Below are 23599 nucleotides of genomic sequence, written 5' to 3'. Positions count from 1 at the left end.
TCAAGTGGGATTCATTCCTGGGATGCAGGGCTGGTTCAACATTCGCCAATCAATCAACGTGATACATCACATTAACAAAAAAAAAGAGAAGAACCATATGATCCTGTCAATCGATGCAGAAAAGGCCTTTGACAAAATCCAGCACCCTTTCTTAATAAAAACCCTTGAGAAAGTCGGGATAGAAGGAACATACTTAAAGATGATAAAAGCCATTTATGAAAAGCCCACAGCTAACATCATCCTCAACGGGGAAAAACTGAGAGCTTTTTCCCTGAGATCAGGAACACGACAGGGATGCCCACTCTCACCGCTGTTGTTTAACATAGTGCTGGAAGTTCTAGCATCAGCAATCAGACAACAACAGGAAATCAAAGGCATCAAAATTGGCAAAGATGAAGTCAAGCTTTCGCTTTTTGCAGATGACATGATATTATACATGGAAAATCCGATAGACTCCACCAAAAGTCTGCTAGAACTGATACATGAATTCAGCAAAGTTGCAGGATACAAAATCAATGTACAGAAATCAGTTGCATTCTTATACACTAACAATGAAGCAACAGAAAGACAAATAAAGAAACTGATCCCATTCACAATTGCACCAAGAAGCATAAAATACCTAGGAATAAATCTAACCAAAGATGTAAAGGATCTGTATGCTGAAAACTATAGAAAGCTTATGAAGGTAATTGAAGAAGATTTAAAGAAATGGAAAGACATTCCCTGCTCATGGATTGGAAGAATAAATATTGTCAAAATGTCAATACAATCCAAAGCTATCTACACATTCAACGCAATCCCAATCAAAATTGCACCAGCATTCTTCTCGAAACTAGAACAAGCAATCCTAAAATTCATATGGAACCACAAAAGGCCCCGAATAGCCAAAGTAATTTTGAAGAAGAAGACCAAAGCAGGAGGCATCACAATCCCAGACTTTAGCCTCTACTACAAAGCTGTCATCATCAAGACAGCATGGTATTGGCACCAAAACAGACACATAGACCAATGGAATAGAATAGAAACCCCAGAACTAGACCCACAAACGTATGGCCAACTCATCTTTGACAAAGCAGGAAAGAATATCCAATGGAAAAAAGACAGTCTCTTTAACAAATGGTGCTGGGAGAACTGGACAGCAACATGCAGAAGGTTGAAACTAGACCACTTGCTCACACCATTCACAAAAATAAACTCAAAATGGATAAAGGACCTGAATGTGAGACAGGAAACCATCAAAACCTTAGAGGAGAAAGCAGGAAAAGACCTCTCTGACCTCAGCCGTAGCAATCTCTTACTCGACACATCCCCAAAGGCAAGGGAATTAAAAGCAAAAGTGAATTACTGGGACCTTATGAAGATAAAAAGCTTCTGCACAGCAAAGGAAACAACCAACAAAACTAAAAGGCAACCAACGGAATGGGAAAAGATATTTGCAAATGACATATCGGACAAAGGGCTAGTATCCAAAATCTATAAAGAGCTCACCAAACTCCACACCCGAAAAGCAAATAACCCAGTGAAGAAATGAGCAGAAAACATGAATAGACACTTCTCTAAAGAAGACATCCGGATGGCCAACAGGCACATGAAAAGGTGTTCAGCATCGCTCCTTATCAGGGAAATACAAATCAAAACCACACTCAGATATCACCTCACGCCAGTCAGAGTGGCCAAAATGAACAAATCAGGAGACTATAGATGCTGGAGAGGATGTGGAGAAACGGGAACCCTCTTGCACTCTTGGTGGGAATGCAAATTGGTGCAGTCGCTCTGGAAAGCAGTGTGGAGGTTCCTCAGAAAATTAAAAATAGACCTACCCTATGACCCAGCAATAGCACTGCTGGGAATTTATCCAAGGGACACAGGAGTACTGATGCATAGGGGCACTTGTACCCCAATGTTCATAGCAGCACTCTCAACAATACCCAAATTATGGAAAGAGCCTAAATGTCCATCAACTGATGAATGGATAAAGAAATTGTGGTTTATATACACAATGGAGTACTACGTGGCAATGAGAAAAAATGAAATATGGCCTTTTGTAGCAACGTGGATGGAACTGGAGAGTGTGATGCTAAGTGAAATAAGCCATACAGAGAAAGACAGATACCATATGGTTTCACTCTTATGTGGATCCTGAGAAACTTAACAGGAACCCATGGGGGAGGGGAAGGAAAAAAAAAAAAAAGAGGTTAGAGTGGGAGAGAGCCAAAGCATAAGAGACTGTTGAGAACTGAGAGCAAACTGAGGGTTGATGGGGGGTGGGAGGGAGGAGAGGGTGGGTGATGGGTATTGAGGAGGGCACCTTTTGGGATGAGCATTGGGTGTTGTATGGAAACCAATTTGACAATAAATTTCATATATAAATAAAAAAAAAAAGCACATATGAAATGACTACATTATTAGACAAATCACAGGGTCCAAAGATGAAAGGTGCGGTATATATTTTATTCCATTTTTCCTATGTATGGTTACAAATAACATCTGAAGAGAAAAAATACTTTTAATTTGGTCATCTCTTAATTACATAGTTCAGCAATATCTTCATTTCTATCTGGATGGGTTAAAGAAAAAAGTTTGAAATTTCAATTACTTCCATAAAACTCAAAAGACCAGCATATCTTTATGAAAAAATTATTTTGCACTCAGGAATACCTGTTTATTTTAAATCGCCCAACTTATTCAGATAACAGATTATTTTCACTTTTGTACTTGGGGCATGCCCTATATATACCCAATAGGTGAAAATCTGATGTCCTCAAATAGGATGCATGGGAACAACTACTCACGGGATAAAAGGTTCTCCATCAAATGCATCTTTCAAAGTTTCTTTCAAATACCAACTACTCAATTTACTAAAATTCATTTCCACTCAACTCTTCAGCCAACTGATTATAAAACATACATTTTCACAGGTTTTTAAACATTTGATGTGCCTTCTGAGACAGGGGCAATAGGAAATATGGACCACTTACCTGACATGCATTATAAAGGAGTTGGTGTTCTAGTTTTTTAATACCCAGAATCTGCTGGAACATCTCATAGAGTTGTTCCTTGCTCAGAATCAGTTCAGACACAGCACTTAGGGCCATTCTGTTGGACTGTTTGCACAAGTCCTCTTCACCTCTGTAAATGGCATCATATTTGGCTATCCATGAACTGAGCACTGTCTCTTTGCTCAAGCCATCAATTTCTGGCAGACTCCGCACACGTTTTTCTATGTTTTTCTTAAACACCTCTCTGAAGTCATTAGCAGAACATCCTCCACTCTGAACCATTCTTGCCACTCGGTCACTCTTCAGAAAAACCTAGAAGACACAAAAAAGCAAACCAAAAAACCATTTATAACTGGGCAAGAACACTTGCTTTTAGCCATCTATTCAGAATGAGGACAAATATTCTACAATGATTAAAAATGTTTTGTAGCACATGGTAACTAATAACATAATGGAGGACCCAAATCTTCTAAAATGACGAAACGTTTATAAGAGGCAGTAATGAATGGTGAGAAATCTATAACATGAGCCAACCCGAACTACATGCACCTCTACTGGAAGGTCCTAGGCATCTCTGCAACTGAATTTTTTCAGAGTTAAGTAGGTAACTGGAGACATCAACTCAGCGTTTTTATCTGTACTTAAGGGTTTAGGCTAGGTTTTTAGCGGGGAGAGGAGTTCCAATTATTTGAGTCAGGATCTTAAGTCCAATAGTGTGGTAAGTCTAGTATCCAAATCAATACTTAGCATGTATAACTGTTAAACAAAACTGCCCCACAGCTGGGGGTTAGGGTATAACCTTCTACAACCCTGACTTGACTAGTCCACCAACTTCTCCCACATGTCTCATAGCTGGTAAAAATGCATGACAGAAAAGCAAATTCTCTAAGAAGCATCTAGCAGTCTGCTAATACCAGGTTAAGAAATAAAATACAAAGACAATGAGGGGGAGGGGGAGAGTGGGAGAGAGAGAGAGGGAGAGAGAGAAAAGGAGAGGAATGTTCATGAAACAGGAAGAAATGGATAATCAGGTCTTACTGTGCAACAACTCACACTTGGCCTTAAGCATCTCCTTTCTTCTAAGTTACAGACCCCAAAATGAGCAAATATCAGTCAAGATTCAAATACCGATTTTCTCATCAATAGTCCTAAGAATCCACTATGAATCAGGTAAGACTGATTTTATTCCTTCTTTTCCTATAATGACAAATTCTTCCCAAAGAGCATGTAGGATTATTCAGTGCAGTCCCAGGAGTTTCATCTGTGAAGCTTATGAAACAAAAATCCGTTAACTTTTACCCAAAGAACTGGCACCCCAAGTTATGAGCCCACTACTTAGACTAGGTAGGCTCTTGTCTGTCTGCATGTCAGTAAGCAGGACACACATTCCATATAAACTGACCTCACTAGTTCCATTCACTGTCACCTAACTCCAAACCTTTCTCCAACATTTTATTTTTCTCCTTTTAAAGTCATTCACACAAAATATGTATTCCTATCTTTGCTCACTGGCCAGAAGATTCCTGATTCTTCAAACATTTTGGTCGACTAATGTACTGAAATAGGGGTTGTAAACTCTGTATTGAGCAAACATTTAAGACCTACACACAACACTTCCTCTTTACCAGCTGTGGCTCAGTTATTACATAAAATACTCTTATTTTCTAGGTTTCTAAGCTGCAACTAATTCTTAAGTGACAGATGTAACAATAATGCATTTTACGCAGATCAATGAAAATGAAGACATTTAATGATGTACCTTGCCCAAGAATACCATTAACAACTTCGATACACATAGGAGTGCCTTCATCTCCTTTCTAATCTTCATCTAACTGCACAACTCTCACTAGGCACTAGAATTCAAGATAAATTACATTTATGTATTTTTTCTAACTCCTGTGATACAGGTATATTGTTAAATGGGGACATAGATAAGCTCAGTGGTCAAAGTAGTCAATTTATTGCTTTTCTGTGCTACCCTTCCAGTACCCTGCCTGTGTCAGCTAGCACCACTTTACAGGGTGTTGGAGGGACACTGGAGGAAGAGGGCTCTTCCTTCTGGTTCTCTTCTCATACCTGGAGGCATGTGGTACCAACCCCTGGACAGCTTCTCCCCAGGCCTGAGTGTGACTTCCCAGTGCACCACCCCCACTGGCAGATTTCCAGTGAGTTCTGCAGTGCAGCACCTCAGAAGGCAGACCCCCTCCCACCCCTGAGTCCCACTAGTGTGGTGCTTCAGTGAAATGTCTCTGCCATGCAGGACATGCCCCATCATCTCCAACGAGGACCGGGTCCCAGCCTTTGAGAGGCAGGGAGTAGAACCCTTCCCAGATTTGTTCCTTCCCCAGGTGCTGTGCCCCCATATTTTTCAGCTTTCCTTACCCATGGTAACCAATCTCTCATTGATTTAATTGTCCCTGCTCAATTGTGCGCTTTCTGTCTCCAGACTGCACCCTGATCTAGAAATACTGAAATGCTGTAAGTAACATTATTTCTATGGGAGATTATTTGGAGTTGAGACAAACAACTTTTAAAAATTTGGTAGCTGTGTGTATAGCTGGAAACAGCAAGATATTTTTAATGTGCAAAATAAATACCTTAGGACTGGCTTCAGAAGAGCTTTTAATTACTTGGTATTTGATACTTTAAGTTGGCAGGCATTTTATGTTTTCTCAACTTCTCCTGCCTAACACAGTGCTAAATTCTACCAAGGAACACGACAATGTTTTTGAAGCAAGGATAAGAAGGAGTCTCTGGAGTCTTAACTACCCTATAAAACCATAGGTGAAGCCATACTAACTCAGTCAAAATACGTGTTATTTATACATATTTACTAGATAACCACCTGTGAGGCATTTTGCTAAGTACTGAGGGGCCACAAGAGTGAATGGGCCAGAGACCCTGCCCTCAAAGCTCACACAACCAGAGAGAGACAGGATAAATAATCAAATAAAAGCAAGAACTGCAGCCTATGCAAGGGGGCAGGAGGTAGGGGGGAGAAAAGGAAAGGAACTCCATTGTCTGGGGACAAGGTTGAGGACAAAGAAGGCACAAAACAAAGACAGGAACCTGTAATTTGAATGACCTGTGGGTTAAAGGAGAAAAGGGAGAATAAAATACATTTCAGGAAAACAAAAGAAATAAAAGCATAAAGGCATAAGACAGCATGGTCTTCTGAGGGTAACGTCAGAATTTTCATACTGCAGAAGCATTAAATGTAAGGGTAAGGGGAGCCAAAGTTGTGCCAAGCAGACCAACGGAGCCCAGATGGCAAAATGCACTGTGCGCCAAGCAAGGGATCTGGGCTCTGAGGACAGAGAGCCAATGACGGCAGGGTGACCCAGGTATTGAAATGTTGACAAGCAGGAGTTATGCTAACCACTGGTAGCAGCATCAAAGACATGACGATAGAACAAAACAGAGATCAGGTAATCAGTTACCATACAAGTACAGTAGACCAGGTGAAAACAGGAAGGGCTTGATCTAGGGCAAAGGTCATTAACTAGAGAACTAGGGAGAGGCAAGAGGGAGTTAAAAGACAGAATTAACATGTGTTATGAATTATAGAATTTGGAAAGGCAGGAAAAGTTCTAGAGGGTGCCTGGATTCCATTAACCAAAAATAAAGAGTGAAAGAATACAGATGGAACAACGTGTGTGTGTGTGTGTGTGTGTGTGTGTGTGTGTAGTGTTTGTATATGGCGGTGGTGTCAGGAGGGGTCATGGATTATTTTAGTTTTGGCAGAAGTCAGCTTTGAAGACAAAGTAAACTAAAAACAAAAAGTGAAGAAAAAACTCTTAAATACCTACATTTAAACAGTTGGGAAAAGAACTGGATCCAAGAAAGGGGGCAGCATCAGAGAAGGAAAAGGCAAGATATGATCTATTTGCTATCATGGGGGGAGATCATCTCAAGAGAAAAAGAATTAAGTGCCACAAGAGAAGGCAACTAAATTTAGACTAGATTTTTTAATTAAGAAGAGTCTTTATCACCAGAGGTCACCTTTGACAGAGAAGAGTTCATGGCGAGAGAGGGAGCCAATGTGTAGGAGAGAAAGGGGGGACAAGTTGTAAAACTTAAGACAGCAAATATAAACTCTCCTTTTAGGAAGCACAAATAAAAAGGGAAACGAGAAAAGAGGGAGAAGCTGGACTGGGAAATTGCAGTTAGGCAATGAGGGAAACAAGTCAGTAAAGAGGCAGTTTAAGGTATGGATGACAGAAAATAATGATGGTCTGTCACTTCTGAGATCTGTTGACAGAAGACCATGGCATACTGTCCCTCTCTCCCAACATTTGCGCTGGGGAAGCAAGCTGCTAGGAGGCAAAGAAAGGAGGCCCTCAGTGAACTAGGTCACCAAGAACCACACCAATGTTCTGGACAGCAAATTCTTTAGTCCCAATTGAGCCATGAGATAATGGCCGTCTCAGCCGACAGCTGGATTGCAACTTCACGAGAGACCCCAGACAGAAACATCAGCTAAGCTACACCCTGATTCCTTACACTGGGGTATTGTGAAATGAAATGTACACATTTGTCACTTTAAGCTGCTAAATTTTAAGATGATTTGTTAGACAGTAAATATACCCACATGGGTTACTATATTAACTTCATTTGGGTCTTGGTTATATCACTTTCTGAGAAGAAGTGCCCCCTCAGCCCCCTTTTAATTTGCCATTCTCACCCTCATATCTTGCTCTAGTTTTCTTCTTAGTACAGAGCACCTTGTATGTATTTGTCTCCCCAAAAAGAAAGCAAACACCACTGGAGCAGATAGACACTTGGTTTTGTTTGCTGGTGAATCCAGGGCCTGATACAGAGCCTGTCCTTTAAGAGGAGCTCAATAAAGATTTGTTGAAAAAAGTACTATCTACGGACATTGAACACTCTAAAGCTAAAGAAGAGGATTACATAGGTATCCAGCTCACAGATTTCCTGAGATATGGATGTCTGTGTGAGAGGAGCCATGAAATGGATAAACACTAAAAAGCTGAAAGATGTGTGGTACAGTGGAAAGGAATGCATTCCAGAAGGCAAGAGAGATTTTGCATGAGGAAGGAAAAGCTGTGATCTGAAAGCAGAGGGAAGGGACAGCCCTCCCCTGATCCCAGGCATATGGAAAGGAAGACCTACCATGATACCATGGCTGCTTTTCCCTTCTGTGTCCTCCTCTGGGATCCCATGCTGACCAGTATCAGTTAGGTCTGGGGTAGTCCACTTTGCACATGCTCCCAATTCTGACACCATCACAAAGCGGGATCCACCAAACTCTTCAAATATCACTCAAGCTTCAGACATAGCTAATACCAACCAAAAGCTCTCCTTACACATGAAGTCTAGGGTGCCAGTGGGACAAGTCTCAAACAGAATGCATAACTTTCCCTATTGTTTGCTCCATCTGCTTCAGTGAACATCAGATACCTACTTCCTGCCTTGAGACCTGGAAACCATTCTCAAAACCTCCATCTCTTCCATGTTTATTTCCCTACAACTTGTCATTAAACCCTGCTGATCCCACCCCCTAAATTCCTCTCAAATCCTTCTTTTCCTCTTCCTGTGCCCACAAAAGTTGTTTATGCACCTCACTCTGTCTCAACTAGCTAAAAGCAAGTTCTTTTTGTTTGTTTTGAAAGCACACAAGTGAGCCCAAGTGGGGGAGGAGCAGAAGGAGGAGAATCCCAAGCAGACCCCACATTCAGTCCAGAGTCCAACACAAGGCTTGATCTTACAACCGTGAGATCATGACCTGACCTGAAATCAAGAGTCAGACGCTTCCCTGAGCCACCCAGGCACCCCAGAGTGCCTGGAACTGGCTTTACTACTTCCGTTTTCCTGAAAGCCACCCAAATGATTCTCATTTTCCCAACTTGTTCCCTTCACTGGCATCAAACTAGTATTTTTTTTTTACTCTGTTATTTCAATCCTCCTCCAGCTTACAAATTCTTCACTGCTCCAAACTACCACTCTGGCTTCATTACAAGGCATATTCTCTGTCTCTCTCGCTCGCTCAGTCTCCATGCTCCAGTCCCACTGGTCTCTCCAAAACTTCACACTGTCCATCTGACCATCATCTAATTATCTCTTAGTAATGCTTCAGATCCCCACACCATTAACCCTTTTTTTAATATGAAATTTATTGTCAAATTGGTTTCCATACAACACCCAGTGCTCATCCCAACAGATGCCCTCCTCAATGCCCATCACCCACCCTCCCCTCCCTCCCATTCCCCATCAACCCTCAGTATATTCTCAGATTTTAAGAGTCTCTTATGGTTTGGCTCCCTCCCTCTTTTTTCCCCCTTCCCCTCCCCCATGGTCTTCTGTTCAGTTTCTCAGGATCCACATAAGAGTGAAAACATATGGTATCTGTCCTTCTCTGTATGACTTATTTCACTTAGCATAACACTCTCCAGTTCCATCCGTGTTGCTGCAAATGGCAAGATTTCATTCTTTCTCATTGCCACGTAGTATTCCATTGTGTGTATAAACCACAATTTCTTTATCCATTCATCAGTTGATGGACATTTAGGCTCTTTCCATAATTTGGGTATTGTTGAGAGTGCTGCTATGAACATTGGGGTACAAGTGCCCCTATGCATCAGTACTCCTCAATCCCTTGGGTAAATTCCTAGCACTGCTATTGCTGGGTCATAGGGTAGGTCTATTTTTAATTTTTTGAGGAACCTCCACACTGTTTTCCAGAGTGGCTGCACCAGTCTGCATTCCCACCAAGAGTGCAAGAGGGTTCCCGTTTCTGCACATCCTCGCCAGCATCTATAGTCTCCTGATTTGTTCATTTTAGCCACTCTGACTGGCATGAGGTGGTATCTGAGTGTGGTTTTGATTTGTATTTCCCTGATGAGGAGTGACGTTGAGCATCTTTTCATGTGCCTGTTGGCCATCTGGATGCCTTCTTTAGAGAAGTGTCTATTCATGTTTTCTGCCCATTTCTTCACTGGATTATTTGTTTTTCGGGTGTGGAGTTTGGTGAGTTCTTTATAGATTTTGGATACTAGCCCTTTGATATGTCATTTGCAAATATCTTTTCCCATTACATTGGTTGCCTTTTAGTTCTGTTGATTGTTTCCTCTGCAGTGCAGAAGCTTTTTAACTTCATGAGGTCCCAATAGTTCACTTTTGCTTTTAATTCCCTTGCTTTTGGAGAGGTGTCAAGTAAGAAGTTGCTGTGGCTGAGGTCAGAGAGGTCTTTTCCTGCTTTCTCCTCTAGGGTCTTGATGGGTTTCCTGTCCATGAAAGACCCCGAATAGCCAAAGTAATATTGAAGACGACGACCAAAGCGTGAGGCACCACAATCCCAGACTTTAGCCTCTACTACAAAGCTGTAATCATCAAGACAGCAGGATATTGGCACAATTAACCCTTCCTTACTGATTCCTTCCCCAATCGCCTTGAATCAGCCCGATCTGGCAGTGTTTGCATGTAATCCTAGCACCTTTTTCCTTTACAGTACTTAGCACTTTGTCACTGTGATAATTCAGGGAAGGTTATATTGTCATCTTATTCTTTAACTCAGTAAAAAGTAAGTTCCAAAGCCAAAGATGGTGTCGTTCAGTACTGTATCTGTAGCACCTACCACCAGGCCAAGTACAGAGCATGCACTTAGAAAATATCCATGAAATGAATAAATGATGACGGTTTGGATGATTATTTCCCCATCCATGCACTTGCATAACTTAAATAACCACTAAGGTTTAGTAATTTTCAATTATATGCTTAACTTAAAATATGGAGCTTGTCCACATGAATGGGACAGAAAACCATCTCAGAATAAAGTATGAATAATGCCATAAAGGAGAGTAAAATTAGTTTTGTGAGAAAAATAAAACATTGTTTAAAATGTTTAAAACACTGTTTAGGGGCACCTGTTAAGCATCCGACTTCAGCTCAGGTCATGATCGCACAGCTTGTGAGTTCGAGCCCCGTGTCGGGCTCTGTGCTGACAGCTTGGAGCCTGGAGCTTGCTTTGGATTCTGTGCCTCCCTCTCTCTCTCTTTGCCCCAACTCACTTGCATTCTGTCTCTGTCTCTCTCAAAAATAAACATTAAAAAAAAAAAAAAAACTTTAAAAACACTGTTTAAAAACAATGTCTAGGGGCACCTGGGTGGCTCAGTCAGCTGAGCATCTGACTCTTGACTCTGGCTCAGGTCATGATCTCACAGTTCATGAGTTTGAGCCCTATGTTGGGCTCTAGGCTGACAGTAGAGCCTGCCTGGGATTCTCACTCTCCACCCCCTGCCCAGTTGGCGTGCACATGCATTCTCTCAAAATAAACTTTAGGGGCACATGGGTGGCTGAGTCAGTTAAGTGTCTGACTTTGGCTCAGGTCATGATCTCACAGTTCACGAGTTTGAGCCCTGTGCTGACAGCTCTCCGAGCCTGGAGCCCACTTCAAATTCTGTGTCTCCCTTTCTCTCTGCCCCACCCCTGCTCACACAGGCACTTGTGCGCACGCACGGTCTCAAAAAAAAAAAAAAAAAAAATAAGGAAATAAATAAAAAAAATAAAAAAGTGAATGACAAGCTACTGTAATCACAGATAGTTTTTAAAGATTTTTCAGATGTTATAAATTATGGAACAATGATGGATTTAGTCCCATTAGATATAAACTATCTTAATCTTCTAACCTTTCACAGTAACAATTGTCAAGTTAAAGGCAGGTAAAGGGTGGCCACATGAAGAGGCTGGTTCTAGGAACTGGCCTCTGAGCCTTGGGTGCACACACGCCAGCTTTCTGGTCAGAGCCCCAGGATCCTCCATAAAATTATGCCTGGGGTACATTGAATAGTGTGTCATTATTGGTGCTAAAGCAGTGATGGGAACTTGGTATATCAGCAAACCCACTGATGAGCAGAGATTCTGTCTCCCTAGAGCTCTTTACATATTATCTTCTTTTGTCCCCACAATCACCCTCCCTGGACCTTTATTATCTTTCTCTTTTACAGATTAAGTGTTCTAGACTGTGAAGTTAAGTGACTGGCCTAAGGCCACATATTGAGAGAAGAGACCAATGGAATCCAAAAGCAACATTCCTTTACTTACTCTTCTCACTTCCCCACTCCTATCAAGGGTTCACCCCTGATAGGCATATGTATTCTGATGGGTGCTGGTCAACACTATGGGAATTACCTATCAGTGACCTTTATGTGAAAATACCACTGAACACACCCTACCAATTCAGTGTGGGAGTCAGGTACCTCATATCAAACCAGAGCATACCGTGTAGTCACGTCTTCTCCACATTTTAACAAGTTACACCACGTATGGGGGCCCGCTGAGCACCACCAACGGCCACCCTTTCCATTCAGCTGCTCAGTTTATATACCAAAGAAGTCACTGAATACCTTCATGTCATGGAGAATAACAACTGAAATGTGATGACTACAATAGTAAGCTCTATCTGCAAAAGGTAAGTCTGCTCAGCTGTCCAAATAAAACTTCAAATACACTTTTCCACAGAAGCACTTATTGTTCAGCCATTGCTTTTGATCTGATCCATGCATCGCTTCTCTGATTCAGAAGGATCGTATAATGACAAGAAAAACATTATGTGCGTGCCAAATCATTGTGGCTATCTATGAGATGGTTCCTGGGAAAGCTGCCAGCAGGTGTCCAGCCAGGAAAAACATGGAGAAAGTACAAGAGCCCCACTTATAAGAGACGCCCTTTTCTCCTTAATGGCAACTACTTCTAATTCCCATAATGGAGGCTGTGCACAGAGAAACGGTGACTGTTTTTAAAACCTATTTTTCAGGTGTTATCAATTCATGTAGCTTAACAGTGATGAATTTCGTCCCACTATATATCAATTTCTAGTTTTCCAGTATCAACGCCAGCATCTATCAGGTCCCTTCACATGCCCAGAGCCAGTCAATAGGTTCCCTACTGGCTGTACTGTGCCAGTCTCTTCATCCATCTGGGTATCCCACAAGCCTCCTTTACAGTCTTCTCTTCTACCTGTCGGAAGAATGTATTTTCTTTTCTAATAAAGGGAACGCTTGTTTAGCACAGTCCTCTACAAGTTCCCTCCCACATACCTCACCCATTTCTCCCATAAGTATTTTATCAAAACATACTATCTACTGGGCAATGTGCTCAATGTTGGGAATGTACTACTGAGAAAAAGGCAAGAGTCTGCTGCCTTCACAGAGCTTACACTAGAGAAAACCAAACAAAATGATGGCAGCTAGGTGAAAATACTGGGAATTTCTGGAGCCACAAGAGTTTATAACAAGGTTCTGAACCTATTTGAGGTCACAGAAGATTCCCTGAGGTGGTGATTGGAGATATGAAAATGGAGAGGAATTTGATTGGAAAGAGGGGAGACCAAGGGATAGTAGATGGGGGAACACAACTGATCTAAGTGGGTTTGAAAAGGCTCCTTAGAATCAGTGAAGGGACAGGGCATCTAGTGAATGAGAAGAGGCTAGAGAGGAGGGACAGGCTTCCTAAGCCCTGGAAGGTACCTGGTCTTTATCCCAAGAGAACACAGAACGCCTTCCAAACATTTAAGTCCGGGAGTCACATGATTAAAAAAGCATTTTGAAAATAGCTAGAACACATTCTAGGGTTTTAGATATACTAACCTTCACATTACAAAGTACATGCTAGCCTCTACTTTAAAGGTGTAAAAAAGAAAAAGAAAAAAAAAATAAAGCAGAGGGGTAAAGAAACATGCCCCAGGTCACACATCCAGACTGCCGAAGGGTCAAAGTTGAAGCTCTGAGGGTCTCACTTGAGATCCCTCCTCATCCCCCACCCTATAATAAAATTTGGGGATCTATAAACTTATGGTTAATGAAACTGAGCTACAGAATTGGGTGGATGAAGAGAATTGGGAGGTATGGAATTTTCTCCTGTTACTGTCCACCTCCTCTGTGAAGCTTCCCACGGCCTTGATGCCGCCTCTTCATTGTGAGCCTTCTTAGGGCTTCCCCATCCTCTCTTAAGGAACGGAACCTAACCTGTTCTCACGCTGCAGCAAATTCTATACAGCAATCCCTGTATCTTTCCCCTGCTTAGACTATGAACTTCATTAGAGCTGTACCTTTAAAGCCTCTGTAGGATCTGGTATCATTCAACACTCAAATTTTAAAGGAAATCATGAGTCCTCATAGTAGCAAGGAATTTGGGAAAGTTACTGAATCCAAAAGATGGTTTTATGACCACCCTGGAATATAGTTTTCCCTAATTCATTGTAAAGAAATGTAGATTGCAAAGTAATTTTAGTAAAGCTACATTCACTCCAATATTTTGATAGAAATCACAGGTACAACAAGTCACTTACTTGTAATACAATGTTATTAACAGTAAATTGTGAATCAATTTTTTGTTGTGGTTAATGATCCTTCTTGACAAAAATAATAAAAAAGCTGTAGTTGACTTCGGGGGGTTTTCTTTTGTTTGTTTTTACTGATCCATGAATTCCAACAGTTTGGAAACTACTAATTTAACCAATCCCATTCCCTTATCAAATGTGAAAATATAACTTAACAATGATAGCAAACCATCTCTTATTTGAAAAATTGGGTGATACCTTTAAACCTCTATCCTTAAACTAGAAAGCAGGTATTCTCAAATGACCCTTTTGTTATAACTCACCTAAAGCCCTTAGAGCAAATCTGAACCCCTAAACTACTAAAGTCTTCTTGCACTGTCCTATAGTTCGATTGAGGGGAACTTATATCCAGATGAACATAAAGGTGATTGGAAAAATAACGAAGCTTTTTGGAAAAACATATACATGCTATTTCTATTGTCAACATTACAAATTTTTTATAAAGTTTTTCTTGTAATATCAACCAATAGCAGATCCTTCAGTTTTCTTTACAAGTATTTTTCAGCTTAAGAATGTCCTTTAAACTTCCTTAAACCAATGGCAAACTTTCCTTAACCCTGTAACTAGAGAGGCTGAAGCTGAAAAAAGTCACCAACCCACTCACTTTAAGTTCCATACACACGGAACCAAAATCATTGGGTACTAGCTGGGATTCCAATCTCCAGACTGGGATGGTTTAGGGTTCAAAGAAAAAAAAAACTCATGTTCGCAGTGGAAAAGCAAGCCATGACATAGAAAATGTGAATTTCTACAGTATTTTTCTTTTTTTTTTTTTTTTTTTAATTTTTTTTTTTTCAACGTTTATTTATTTTTTTGGGACAGAGAGAGAGACAGAGCATGAACGGGGGAGGGGCAGAGAGAGAGGGAGACACAGAATCGGAAACAGGCTCCAGGCTCCGAGCCATCAGCCCAGAGCCCGACGCGGGGCTCGAACCCACGGACCGCGAGATCGTGACCTGGCTGAAGTCGGACGCTTAACCGACTGCGCCACCCAGGCGCCCCTCTACAGTATTTTTCTACACAAACACAGAGTGAAAGAAGATGCCACCCTCTCTGCACCCATCTCCTCGCTCTTGTTTCAATGTTTCATGGTACCATAGAAACTGTTAAGTTTCTGGGTTGAGCTACTTTGTTCTGTTTTACAAAGATATCCCCCCCTCATGATTATGGTACAGAAAAAAAAAATACTAAACAGTGGATTACTTTTGGAGTCTCATAGTATCTAACGTTCAATAAATCCTTTATTGTATGGAACAAAGAACGTGCTCAGTCCTCTTCTTCTACAATAGTCCAGCATCAATTCTCTAATTCTGTTCACCTCATCCTCCATTTCTGTGTCACTCTCCTTTTGTCGGCTGGAAAATAATGTAACAAAAAGGGAATCAGCCCTGGGTGTTCCAGGTGTGACACAAGCTGAGAACATGCAACGTTCTGGGTCAGTTTCCTCACTGGTGGAATAGGGGTAACGGCCTTCTTCAATATGCTTTCTTTTATTATAGAATATAGTAATGTGTGAGTTTCATCAGTGTTCTGGGAAGTGTGATCCATGGACCAACGCCAACTCTCAAATTATCATCATCTGTCCATGAAACTTGCAGTGATGTGACAATGCCATGACATCCAAAAGCAGAGTTTTTTTTTTTTTTTTTTTAATTTTTTTTTCAACGTTTATTTATTTTTGGGACAGAGAGAGACAGAGCATGAACGGGGGAGGGGCAGAGAGAGAGGGAGACACAGAATCGGAAACAGGCTCCAGGCTCTGAGCCATCAGCCCAGAGCCTGATGCGGGGCTCGAACTCACAGACCGCGAGATCGTGACCTGGCTGAAGTCGGACGCTTAACCGACTGCGCCACCCAGGCCAAAAGCAGAGTTTTAAACAACATTTTGCTATGGAAGTGTCCAAACGTAAAAAAAAAAAAAGCTTTTGGTGGTCTGAAAAAATCACTCATTTAACCAATCTTCATTCCTTTATCAAATGTGAAGAGATCAGAAGCTAAAACTCCTAACAACAGCCTTTGTTCTGACATATACCCCCCAGCCTAGATTCTACAAATGACATTTTACTCTAGTGTTTCTTTCACATATCCATCCATCCCTTCATCAATCCAAATTACTTCTGTTATACATTTTCAGAGGAAATAAAACACATGGGTTTTATTTTACAAAATAATCCATGATGGATTGGAAAACAAATACTCGTTCCTCTGCTACAGATACAATATCTCAGGAAACTTTTGAGAAGACAGGTGATATACTAATGTTGACACCGAAATTGAGAAAGACCATTTCTAAAAACCAAAACATTTTTTTTTCTACAATACTATCAGGATACTAGAGAATGAGCTACTACCCTTTCATATTCTAGGTTTCTAAAACATGAATCTAAAGGATACCAAGTTATTTACTCTTGGTAAGCCAGGAGCCTACAGCAGAGAAATGAAGTTTCAAAATGAAAATGAAAAATATTTCTGGAAAGGAAGTCAATCTTCAAAGCAAACATTCTGCTATGGTAAAGAAAATGAACCCAAAACTCGTTGAACTACCATCTCTCTGGCATACAATTGTGCTCAGTAAATACTTGAATTTTTGTGGTTTATACCTTGCAGTTATTTGTTTTTCCACAAGATGGCTACTATGCATGAAATAACATTGTTGGTTTTTAATCCCAGAATTTGGCTTTCAGGATAGTAAGGGACTTCAAGGGTACAAATCCCAGAGTTCTTTCAAAACATGGATTCCCTCACCACCACCATTAAAATGATATCTAAACAACAACCATTTCCTTTAGGGAAGAGAAACTCTCCGCTGCCATAATCTGTCTAGGACAGGACCAAGGACAGGAAGGTTGTTTCCCGGTGGCAACACTTTCCTTACAGCTGTCATTCTCTCACAGACTTTTACCTCATGTCATCGCAGAGACAACCTCCGTTCTTCCAAAGGCCATTCCTCAAGCTTTTTAATGGCAGTTAACCCGGTCTTCAAGCTGTGAGGTTAAACGTTCTTCAGATGACAGGCCCCCTTACTAACCTGGTGGCTCTCCTCTGCACGTGCTGCCCTTTCCGTGCATGTGTTCTAGTGCATGGCACACATTCCTTCCGGGTCTTTGGTTCAGTTTTTGGTCTTCTTTGTGAAGTCTCCTCCAGTTTTATTTTTTATTACTATTATTTTTTTAATTTTGAGAGAGCACAAGTGTGAGCAGGGGAGAGTGGCAGAGGGTGAGAGAGACCATCTTAAGCAGACTCCACACTCAGCTCAATCTGACGTGGGGCTCAATCCCATGATCCTGGGATCATGAGCTGAGCCAGTATCAAGGATTGGACGCTCAATGGACTGAGCCACCCAGGCGCCTCAAAGCCTACTCCATTTAAAACTGCAACTCTGCTTCTGACAGTTCCCATCCTGTTTTCTGTCTGTTCTCCACAGCAATTAAAACTATTTAACATATTACATTTATCCTGCTATTACATGCTAGAAAGCAAGTTCCATCAGGGCAATGGGTTTTATATGGTTTATTCCTAGACTTCCAAGGCAATCAATATTTGTTGAATGAAATTATCAATGAATCTGCCATATGGGTAAGATGCTCACCCTTAACACAAAAAGGAGTAACTCCTGCTACAGAAGCAGTGGTTCTATTCACACAGAAGACGCCAAGCATTTTCAGGTAGCTGCATAGATGTATTTTCAGCTATGTATTTATGGACTCTAAACGGAGTCTCCCTCCAGTATTTGTGAGGCTGGTTCTCTGAACCCAAACCCAGGAATTTACCTAATTCCCTTCTGCATTTCATCGATGGTCCCGTTTTAGTGGGTTATTTTCAGACCTACTAAATAGATGATATTAGAAACAATCCTTACCCAGTGCATTGACTGCTTTAAGCTCTTTCTGTTGTTTTTTTTTTTTTTCCCCCTAACCTTCTACTTTGGAATTCCTAAATTGTCTATAATCTATTTTTTCACAAATCCCTTGGCAGTGTGATAGTGGCGGTAGAGAAACAAGAACTAGGAGAGGAAAGGAGTAAGCATTTATATGCACAAGTCCTACATAAATCTGTTAAGTTGGACCTGTGAAAAATGCCTACTAGGTCTCTTAATACAACAGTAACAACTATGATTTGTGTACTGCTTTAAGATTCACCATTATTTTCATGTATACTATTTCTATCTGATGACAACTATGTGATGCATCCTCTTCTGAAAATAAACTTCCTGAGACAGTAGAGATCCCTAAACTTCAATGTCCATCATAATCAGCTGGAAGACTCGTTGAAACAGGTATTGGCCCCCCTCCCCTCCTCCCCAACTTTTCTGGCTCCATAAAGGTCTAGTGGGGGCTGAGAACCTGCACTTCCAACAGGCTCAAGTGATGCTAACGGTACTGGCCTGAGGACTACTGTTCTGAGATGCTCTGCCTTGGGGGAAAGGATATGAATACAGGTCACCTGATGTATAAAAAAGCATGGTATTCTTTTCAATAGGCAACTGTGCTTATCCCTGAACATGCAAAATGGAGTGTTATCAATTATTAGGGCAATTGTAAAAATTATTTTTAACCCTTTCCAACTTCAAAGGAATAAAAGACTACATAAAACCCCCCAACTAATTGATTTTTTGTATGAGATCAACTCCAGAATCCATACTTTCTAAATGTAAGCAGACATTCCCCTTGAGCTCAACTTTCCCTTCTCAATTAGATACATTTTGCCCACAACCCTCAGCCACCCATGCTCTTGTATCCCTAAATCGTCCGGAGATTTCTCCAGTTATCACTTGCACCACCCTCTCACCAGCACTCCCAGTATCTTTTAGCTGGGAATTTTCTTCTAAGGCCCAATTCTTGAAGTCCTCAAAACAAGACTCCTCTTAAAAACTGGTTTTTCAAGCTAATTGTAGTGCTGTGGTAAAGGCCAAGAGCTGTGGAACCAGACCAAAGTCAAACACAGATGCTGCCACATAACAGCTGTTTAACTTTAGGCAAACTGCTTAGCCTCTGTGGGTCTAAGTTTTATCATCTAAAGAATGAGCATACCTCAGTTATTGTTAGGGTTAAATGAGTGTCTGCCTGATAAACGCATGGAATAGCATCCTGTCATGCAGAAACGGTTATTACCATCCTAACCACCACTTTTTGAGAGAAAAAGCCATATAGCACTTCCATGGGAATACCATAAAATCAAGGAATCCAAAACAGCAGTATTAAATTTTACATTAGTAAATTACCACTAATATACAAGTCAATGGTGGGTCGTTTTGTTAGTAAATCACAATTGACTACTCTGTACAGATCCTTTCTTTTGCTATGTTCTCATTTAAGTCCTACAGACCTATTATTTTCAGCTGTGTAGTGAACATTATTGTAAGTTATGTGGGCTCCTCAAATCCAGCACATTCAAAATGTGAACTCTTCTTCTACCCCAAAAGCTTGATTCACCTATTTTCTACTCTAATGAATAGGACCATTATCACCTAGTGCCCCAGACGGAAATCTAGGAGTCATCCTTGACCCTTCCTCTACTCCTGCTGACCCTAACCCTTCTATTCTTTATTCACGGTGTTGCTAAACTGAAGATGAAAGTTATGGGTATAAAGGCAAGTTCTGAAATCAGTACCAACTTGGTCATTAAAAAATCAGATCAAAAATACAAATCAGCAAATGAAATCAAAGCACATGTTATCTTGAAGGTGAATTCTCTTACTCAATTTCACCTATTATTGCTTTTGTTTACACTTTCTTTTTATCACTCCTAGATTCTTACAACAACCTTCAGAATTCCTGGTCTTCAAGTTCCTTAATCAAAATTCTACATGATACTAACTTCTTTAGAAAACACTGTTGTTAGGGGCGCCTGGGTGGCGCAGTCGGTTAAGCGTCCGACTTCAGCCAGGTCACGATCTCGTGGTCCGTGAGTTCAAGCCCCGCGTCGGGCTCTGGGCTGATGGCTCAGAGCCTGGAGCCTGCTTCCGATTCTGTGTCTCCCTCTCTCTCTGCCCCTCCCCTGTTCATGCTCTGTCTCTCTCTGTCCCAAAAATAAATAAACATTGAAAAAAATAAAGAAAAAAAAAAGAAAAAAAAAGAAAACACTGTTGTTAAAACATACTCTTAACTATAGAGAACTGAGGGTTGCTAGAGGTTTGGAGTCTGGGATGGGTTAAATGGATGATGGAGATTAAGGAAGGTACTTGTGATGAGTACTGGGTATTTTGAGTGATAAATCACTAAATTTTACACCTGAAATATTATACCATGTTAGCTGGAATTTAAATACTTGAAAAAGAAAAAAACAGATTAACAATCCATGATCTGAGGAGCCTAGGTGGCCCAGCTGATCACGGGGTTGTGGGAGGGAGCCCTGAGTAGGGCTCATGGCTGAGTGCAGAGCCTGCTTGGGATTCTCTCTACCCCTCTCGTGCACTCACTCTCTTAAAAAATAATAATAATCCATGATATATCAACATTCTTCAATTCTTACATGATTATTTTACTGCCTGAATTACCAACAATATATTTCTTTGGTGGGGGGAACCACACTGCTGCTCACATCCTTCCCTCCATTAAAATGTGCTTCTTCCCAAATGATAGAGAAGGAAATAACATTTGAAATGGAGCTAAGTGTTCTTGCTTCTCTAGCTGAAATCCATTCCTTCATATTCCCAGAAGCCTTTATCAATTGCTCTTCATGAAATATCACCCTTCATGACTTGCTAGATTTCCACCTCAATATTTTGAGTAAAGTGAAAACAAGTCAATAAGAAGTAAGCAGAAGGTGAAACAAGGAACTTGATTAACGTAAAGGCTCTCTGAAAGAGAGATGGTAGTGGTTCTATGGTAGTGGTTCTCGATCTTGTCTGTTTATTGCAATCAACTGGGTAACTAAAAAAAACTCTGAAGCCAGAGTCCAAAGCACAGGTGCTGGGTGCAGTCTGGACATGGAGAATTTTAAGAGCCTTCAACAGGATTCTGATGTGTAGCCAAGGTCAAGAAGCACTGCTCCATGAGAAACAAAAGAGGGACTTAAGAGAATAATTTTAAAATTTTTTTATATTTATTTTTGAGACAAAGTGAGCAAGCATGCACATGCACGAGCCAATAGGGGAGGGAGACACAGAATCTGAAGCAGGGCCCAGGCTCTGAGTGGTCAGCACAGAGCCCAATGCAGGGTTCGAACTCACAAACTCAGATCATGATGTGAGCCAAAGTAGGATGCTTAACCAACTGAGCCACCTAGGCACCCTGAGAATAAAGAATTTTTAAATTTTTTTCTACTGTTTATTTTTGAGACAGAGGGAGACAGCACGTGAGCGGGGAGGGGCAGAGAGAGAGGGAGACACAGAATCTGAAACAGGCTCCAGGCTCTGAGCTGTCAGCACAGAGCCTGATGCAGGGCTCAAACCCACAAACTGTGAGATCATGACCTAAGTTGAAGTTGGACGCTCAACCGAATGAGCCACCCAGGCGCCCTGAGAATAAAGAATTTTTAAACAGAACTAAGTATCTGGTAAAAATCAGTAGAGATGACTCAGACAACCAATGGTCCTGGAAAAAAGTTTAGAAGGCAAGGAATTCAGTGGCATGTGGCAGAACAAAACAAATGGCTGATAGTTGGTTCTAGGCTGCAGCTGGAAAAGAGATGGGCTGAAAAAGAATGGGTACAGGAAACCATAGAATGAGAACAAAACAAGCAAGGGGTGGAAAGGAAAAGTCAAGTGAATTCAAAGAGGTAATTCTGAAAAAGATGCTCTTAGTTGAGTCATTTTCAAAGATGACAGAAGCTGATGGCGGCGACAATGGTGTGTTGTAGAATTGGGAGATGAACACTACAGGTGTAGAGAAGTTTTGAAATCAGGATTACGCTGGTCGTCAACAATGAGGAAAGTTCATGTCAGCAGCTGAAGTCCTCAAGGAACTCTATCTCAGAGGTCTAAAATGACAGCACAACTATGAAGACTTATAGGCAGAATATCTACAAATAAGGCAGGTTTCTGTGGAGGGACTGTGATGAGGAGCTTTAACACCTGTGCACAGGGAGCAGCTAATCTCAAGTGCATTATTCCCTTCTTTTCTAAAAAAAAAAAGTACTTGCAGTTTATAAAAACAGGTATTTTTAAGATATTTCTTTTGGTAACTGCAGTAACTCATAATCCGTATTCTTCATCAGTAAGCACTAAACACTTAAAAATGCACCAAACACAAAGCCAAATAAATTCTAAAAGACGGAAACTGGTGCCCATAGTAAATGATGGAGTAAGAACATGGAGTCGCCATTACTCTTCACACAATAGCCAGGAGTGAATGTTTTTTTTCTTTTGTTTTTTTACATCAGTGCTTCTCCAAATTCTGATCCTTTCCTTGATTCTGTGTGCTACTTCAAAACCTGAAAGTCTGTAGAAGGAGAAAACATTAACTGTACACAAAACTTAAATACCATTGGAAACACCAGCTCTCAAGCTAAGCCTTTTAAAGTACACATACTATTGTAAATAGTATGGTTGGCCAACATTTCTCTACAGCACAACTACATTACAGTATTTCTATAGCAAGAGACAGGGATATGGTTTAGTGTGCCTTGTCATACAAGGAAATGTATAGATAAAATCACCTATTGCATCACCCAATCAGTGGTCAAGTTCAACCAAGTGGTTAAGGCCACTTTCGGTTTAGTAAATAATTAAACCTAATATATCCCAGTAATGAAGCAAAGAAGTTGCATTTTTATAAGGAACATCAAACCCCCCTATTAGAGGTGGGTGTGGGGAATCAACCACCAGGGAATGCAAAAGTATGTACGAAGAAACACAAGGGAAATGTATCATGACGCTGGCATTAGGAGCAAGACAGTTCCTATCATGGCCCCATGCCATTATGACAAAATACGTTTACCTCGCTAAGAGAAAAATAGGTAAAAATTTACTACAAACGAATAATACCTTAAATTTGACACAGCAGCCTCATTTCCAGGTTCTAGTTATTAAACTCAGCAAAAGTGGTTTAACTGATCTGTTTACAACATTCTAAAGACAAAAATTAAAACTGTTTTGTTCGGACATAAGAAAGAGAAAGCACTTAGTCCTCTACTTACTACATGGTAGACAACTCAGCAATGACAGCTTCCAAGCTCACTGACCTTTCCTTCCCCAACACAAATACAGGTTCTAACACCTTTTAAAGGGTATCCACTGAAAATTCTCAGATCAAGACAATAAGCCCACAGTGCATTAAATGTCCATCATTAATGAGACACTGAA

The 23599-nt window shown here is 40.9% G+C and overlaps 1 protein-coding gene across 15 annotated transcripts in view; it reads right to left on the bottom strand.

The window, feature by feature from the left end:
* The window catches only part of CADPS2 (calcium dependent secretion activator 2), a 553951-nt gene that overhangs the window by 358646 nt on the left and 171706 nt on the right, over window positions 1–23599 (bottom strand). For all 15 annotated transcript variants that reach the window (XM_086691294.1, XM_086691303.1, XM_086691260.1 and 12 more), the window contains exon 3: window positions 2979–3311. In XM_086691294.1, the coding sequence (XP_086547420.1) occupies window positions 2979–3311 (333 nt within the window). The remainder of the gene's footprint in view (window positions 1–2978; window positions 3312–23599) is intronic.

The sequence above is a fragment of the Puma concolor genome, chromosome A2 (assembly GCF_028749965.1).
Source record: "Puma concolor isolate L17-30 chromosome A2, mPumCon1.1.hap2, whole genome shotgun sequence".
NCBI classification, from domain to species: domain Eukaryota; kingdom Metazoa; phylum Chordata; class Mammalia; order Carnivora; family Felidae; genus Puma; species Puma concolor.
Note: the sequence above shows the minus strand (reverse complement) of the source record. Positions and strands in the feature narration are given on the sequence as shown.